The sequence below is a fragment of the Fistularia commersonii genome, chromosome 3, assembly GCF_037954325.1.
Source record: "Fistularia commersonii isolate RoL2024-O1a breed Wild chromosome 3, RoL_Fcom_v1.0, whole genome shotgun sequence".
Taxonomy (NCBI): Eukaryota; Metazoa; Chordata; class Actinopteri; order Syngnathiformes; family Fistulariidae; genus Fistularia; species Fistularia commersonii.
The window spans coordinates 2,191,939-2,198,583 of NC_141286.1; the positions used below are offsets into that span (position 1 = coordinate 2,191,939).

General features: G+C 36.3%; 1 protein-coding gene across 1 annotated transcript; it reads right to left on the reverse strand.

Annotated features, from left to right (window-relative positions):
• Positions 1-4,639: 4,639 nt before the first annotated feature.
• On the reverse strand, positions 4,640-6,099 carry LOC147235186 (gap junction delta-2 protein). The gene has a single exon (XM_086178318.1). The coding sequence runs from the start codon at positions 6,097-6,099 to the stop codon at positions 5,017-5,019; it is 1,083 nt and encodes a 360-aa protein (XP_086034444.1). The 3' UTR covers positions 4,640-5,016.
• Between the last annotated feature and the right edge of the window lie 546 nt (positions 6,100-6,645).

Genomic DNA, 6,645 nt, shown 5'->3' on the forward strand with positions numbered 1-6,645 from the left:
ATGATAATAATAGGTAAGATAAGATAAACTTTATTGATCCTCATCGGGGAAATTCCTTTGTCACAGAAGAAGCAGAAGTAATTAATTTGGAAGACGTTTTACACAAATCATTTGCAGAATAAAGTGATGCCTTTGCAAAGATGTTGATTTCGGAGTAACGGAACAATCTCACAATTTATTTATTCGGTTTTACATCGAAAATTACGTTATAATCAAATAAAAAAGAAAGCCAATGAATAAAATATAAACACAGTCACCTCTTTTCTCCTCAGACTCCCTCATATCAGATCCACCTGTTTCCAGTGATGAAATACATTTGCAAATTAACAAGTTCATTTTATAGGTAAAAAAAAATAAGATAATGCACTTAAACTTATATAATAGTATCATCACATGCCGTTTCCATGGAGTCACCTATATTTTCTTGAATTCACTGAAAATATTTTTGTTTGATAAATTTTCATGCATAATTTAATCATTACAATGTTCACATCCTTACATCATATCTATTTAATTCAAATATCATTATCACAATCAGAGCAGTCAATGTGTAGAAAAATTACAACGCAACGTTTCATATCCCAGATTTTTGCAGATACTTGCGAATAGTTTGGCAAATGTTTATTTTTCTTTTTATTATTACTAATATTATTTGTATTATTACTGTACTTGATGGTGAAATTTGTTTATTTTATTTTATTTTATTTTATTTTATTTTATTTTATTTTATTTTATTTTATTTTATCCAAACTGTATCACAAACACTGGCTGTGAAATTAAACCTTAATCAAACCCCATAATTCATTAAAATAATATCTAAAAAAGGAAAAAAAGGCAAGGCTCATCTCTTTTCTGCATTCAGATCTGCGAGGATAATGAAATTAACGTTTAGCTTTTTGGATTTAGCTTTTTTTTTTTTTGCTTGAGAAATTCTACTTGAGTTTTTCTTTTTATTTGCGTTGATGGCACATTTAAAGTAAGCTGAATGAATAATGAATTTTATGAATGATTTAAAAAACGGGGCTGTATAAAACAACTGTTTTGCGGCGATGTAATTGTCCACATCTTATTTCCAGGCCAAGTTTATGCTTATTTTCTTGAAGAAAAGGTCACGAGAGCGCGCCTTGCGTCTGTTGATCTCCTGCTGCCGCCTGCTGGACTGTTTTTGACAGACTTCACTTTTTTTTATTTCCCGCCTCCAATAAACTATGGATGCAAATAAATAATAACAATCTTAAAAATTTAGGTATATTAGTATAATCACAGATATATCGGGATTGCAGCTTCTGGTGAAAACATGTAACGTTCTAGCTTATGTAAAAGATGTCTTCAGTACGGTAGTGGAGCAGGAACATCCAGGCTTGACCAGCTTTTCTCTCTCGGACCAAAAATAAAAAGTAAAAATGCAGCAGGTTAAGTGAAGAATTAAAATTGTTCATGGATTTTAATTTGAGATTGTCTAATTTCGGCGTCCTCTTCTTTAAAGAGGTTTTGAGACGACCGGACGCCTTAAATTCAAGTTCAGACTTAGGGGATGTTTTGACGAAGCCCATGTTGTGCTCACAAAAGTAATTTTTGTGTTTTTATAGTTGCTGCTTAGTAACTGCTAATGTTTAAGATCGGATTTGTTTTTGAAAACTCACAGGAAATCAGACTCATTTTACCTGGACGGCTATATTTCTCCACGTGCGACTCAAACTGTTTGAAGAGGACACCATCATTTCTCCAGAATAGTGGAAGATGATAAAAATAATAATAATGATGACAATAATAAGTAGCATTCAGATCTGCGAGGATATTTAAATTAATGTTTCACTTTCTTGATTTCACTTTTTTTTTTGCAGAAGAAATTCTGCTTCGGTTTTTGTTTTTATGTACATTGACAATATTTAAAGTAAGCGGAATGAATGATGAATAATAAATGATAAAAAATGAATGAGAAATTGACAATTAGTAAGGGTTGTTTTGTGGTGATGTAATTGTTTGGGTGCCTCCACAACCGATCCTTTTTGCAAGATAGGCGGCGTTCTTATTCTTATTCTTATTCTTATTCTTATTATAATACATGAATCGATTGAATCAGTTTTCGAGGTCTACATTCCTGTTTGATGGCCATATTGTGCTATTTTTATACAAATTTAAGAGAAAAAAAACAGTTTATCAGAATGTAAAAATGTGAATTTTGCATCAACCCAATATTGATTTAAACATTAACCATTTTAGTGTGATAAGTATATGTCTGAAATGAGTTTCAGGTTTGTCTGTTGTTTAATTGCACTTACAATTATCTAACATAAATAAATAAATACACTCATTTTGCAATTGTTGAAGACAATTTAACAGCATCGCTAAAATATGATTTCTAATGAGAACAATTAAACACTGCTTAAATTTCTCACTTTTCACACTGACATTTCAATGGATTGCTTCAAAAACTAGCAAAAGAATCCGCTGTAAAAATTCAATATAGATTTGTGTATTGCTTAAAGAACATCAATTGAAAAAAACAAATACAAAATATATAGAAAATTCCTTGGTAATGCATCAGCTGAAAAAAAAATTCAATTCATTGCAATGTCCAATTTTTATTTATTTTTTGTTATTTTTTTTTTTCAGCTCAAACTGGGTGCAAAGAGACTTCAAGTAACTGCAAGGTTAGAGCTCTATCTCCTGGCCAAAGTGTAACACAGCACCCGAGACTGAAAGACAGGGATTTCTGAATGAGACATTTCGGTAAAATACATGAAAAAAGAAAAAAATAATAATAATAATAATAATACATGGTCGGTGTTATAATCTATAATTGATTTGCTGAAACACTGCAGGCTCCACAACCACAACGTGTTTAGGGAATTCAAGATCAAATTCTTGCAAAGGTAAAATTCATGTAATATACGTTAAAGACACAATCCATATCAGTCAACCCCCATGCCTATAAACATACAAAACACAAGAGATTTATTATTTACCTTTTTTTTTTTTTTTTTGAGACATAAAAACCTCCCTCCTTCGGCTCGTAAAAAGATGAAGTTAATTAAACGTATTTGCTGCAATTATATCGTACTTCACTTTCGCATATTCTGTGATTTGGTTCGAGCTGAAATGTATTTCATAAATACCACATTTAGAAAAAAAATGCAATCGCCAAGTTTTGTGTTTCACGAATGCAACGTTGACAAGCATCAAGATACAACACTGACACGCCCAGCAGGCTGCAGTCAAAGGAGTGAAATTAAAAGTTACTATTTATTAGTCTTTCAAATTGTTTACATTGAAATTAAATTGAAATTTAAAAAAAATGAAGAGCCCATGAAAGGCCTCCAACACAAAACGATGCAAATTTGTTCATATATATTATCTATATCTCATTTTGATGGTGCGTTTTTTTTTTCACACACATATATGCACACATTTATTTTCTATCCCAAAGATATGTTATTACTTCCTAACTTTGTAATCAATCAATCTCTTCACTTAAAATGTCTTGCCCTCTTACTCATGGTCATGTTTTATCGAAAAAAGTTGAATTATTTTATCCAAATTTAGGGGAGAAAGAAAGAAAGAAAGTCATTTTGCAAAAAGAAGTGTTTCTTACATCTAAATGGCATGTACGGCAAATGATGAATCGCATATAAATCGTATTGTTTATATAAATAACCGCAGAAAAATATTGGATATCCTCATTCTTTCTGTCTTTCTTTCTAGTTTATTCAAAGGGACGCTTTATAATGATCCCTCTGCATGTAATAGACAAGCTTTTTCCTGCCACAATGATGCAATATATAACTTCCTGCTGTAAAATTAATTTGCAATATTGCATTACAAGGTGAGGTATTATAAAGCAGTGTTCTTACTATTGAATCAGATCCTGAGCCCCGGAAAAAAGAAATACTAGAGAAATGTGAAGTGAAATGTTCAAAGTATGCAAAAACACACACACAAAAAGACAAACAGAGACTCATAAAAACAAACAAAAAAGGCCAAATTTTACATGCTTATTTTGTATTATTTTTTTGTCTCAGTTGTAATAGCTAATTTCAGTTAAATGTGATTATTTTCCAGTTTTTCGATGTTTTAGGTTGTTTTTGATGCATGCGTATGATCTCTTTTTAATCGTGAAGTCTTCATTAGTATACCTTTGATAAGTTCTTGTTTATATTTGTTGGACTTTTTGTTGATTTCTACCTCAGTTCTTGCAAATATGCTTTTCGATATTTTCATAATTTGCAAACCGCTATATTAGTTTCCTTCAAGAAGGTAACCAGCTAATCAATATAAATCATAGATTAAATGGATTTCCAATAACACCAAACTAAATTTTCAGAAAACGCTCTGCACCTTTTCTTTGTAACAATTTTTGGTTTAAATTGATATTTTTTCTGTTCATTTCTTTCCTGAAATATCAGAAAATTTATATCACATGATTTTTTTTTTCTTCCCCCTTAAGATTCACAGTTCCATTTTGTTAATTTGTTAAAATGGAATAGACAGATGAGTAAATAAAAAAATAAACACATCCATCCCGACACTTGAAATTCTTTGCCTTCTGGCAAAATAGCAGAACTGCCAATTTGACATATTATAAAACATTGTTTTTTTGTCCATTGTGTTTTTTGTCCGCTACTTTCTCATCGGCTCGTTCATCGAAAGCGTTACACAAAAGAAATCGTGTTTCCACGTTCACAGCTTAAAAGCAAGAAAACATTGATTTCTACGATCTAAAAATTTGTCGAAAAGAGCCGGCCGGTTGTTTTCAATATGGCGCTATTTCACATTAAAAAATAATCCGCCGTACGACGACATGTTTGGTGATCGATGAAATTGCATTTTTCGTGAATTATAACCTAAGCGATTTTAGTACCGTAATTACAAATTCAAATATCCGAATGAGAACGATAAGGGGATAAAAGGGAACGGATCCAATTTGAAATGAACTTTAAATTAGTATGGCTCAGCGTTACATAATGATTTCCTCCTGTTTTCACAATTATAAGAGCACACAGATGAACGTCTCTCTCATAACCACGACTTCTTAGTCCGTCCGAGTCTGGCCATGTTGGCCAACTTGACCTTGACCTTGTCGATGTTCTCCGGGCTTCGTTTGGAGGTGCATTCCACCGTCGAGTCCGTCTCGAAGGAGATGGCGGGCGCGTGGGCGAGCAGACCTCCGCTCTTCTCCTGAGCCACGTTGGACGGGGTCTGCAGAACCAGTTGTCCCCGTAGAGAGTGGCGTAGTTGCAGGAGCAGCGGGTTCTGCTTGGAATAAACCTTGACGGGATCCCTTTCCTGACTGCAGCAGGTGGAGCACGCCGAGCAGAGGACGCGGAAGATGTAAACCCATCCCAGGTAGTGGAGCTCGGCGATGTTGAGTACGAAGCAGCCCAGGCTGATGCTGAACATGAAGTTCAGGAAGATGGTCTTTTCGGTGGCGCGGGACACAAAGCAATCCGTCCGAGTTGGGCAGGGGTAAGTCTCACAGCGGTACAGGTGAGGCACCTCGAAGCCGAATAAGAAATATTGTCCCACGAGGAAGGTGATCTCCATGACGGATCGTAACAAAACGTGGAGGATGTAGATGAGCAGCACCTGGTTGGACTGCTGGGTAGGATCTTCTCCCAGCTCGCCCTCTTCGATAAAACTCTGCTCCGTTCCTTCGCTCCTGTCCCATTCCTCCTTGTAATGAGGGCAGTAGGTGGGCAGGCCGACTTTCAGAGCCTCCAAGCTGTCCTTCCCCTGCTCGCAGCCCGATCGCTGAGCCAGGACCGGGGCTCTTTGGCCATCGAGCTTCTCGTCTTTGGCGATCTTATGCAGGACAAACACGATATAGAAGATGGACGGCGTGGAGACCAGCACGATTTGGAAAACCCAGAATCGCAAATGGGAAACCGGCGCGAAGGTGTCGTAACAAACGTTGTTGCATCCGGGCTGCTGGGTGTTACAGGTGAACTTGGACTGCTCGTCGTTATAAACGGCGTCCCCGACTAATGCGACCAGCAGAATACGGAAGATGAGCAGCATCGTGAGCCAGATCTTGCCGATCACCGTCGAATGGTTCTGGACCTCAGAAAGGAAGCGACCCAGAATGGACCAGTCCCCCATGATTCACCCTAGCAAAAAACAAAAACAAACATAGCATTACATCATTATCCATAAGCCATGAAGAAGATAAGGTTTGGACTTCTTCCATGTTAGTTGCAATGGATATTAGTGCAGAAAGAAGGCAGGGTTCCATCGGCGTTTTGAGGTTTGAAGCAGTAAAACGTTTGTCTACGTCTGCAAAGCTAAGCCAGGACGTCTGAAGCGACGTGCGATCGGCCATCGTGGAAGAGGCGATCGTGGTGGAGTCTGAATAATTGAATATGTACGACACGATTCCGCCGATACGTGAAAGGACGGAGTTTCATCGCCGAGTAACGAAAGGGGCACGGATGCTGCGGATGTTTTCGAGGTGATTTTAGCCAGATCTTCCTGTTTTCCTTTAGACTTTCCTCCAAAACCAACGTATCTGGAAGCGAAATTTAGCATTCATTTTCTGAATTGTGCTCTTATGAGCTTATCATTTTGTCGGAGACGGTGAACAACAGAACGTCAACTACATCGGTCTTAGTCGTCTATATTGGAACCGTTACATGACGCCGATCAATC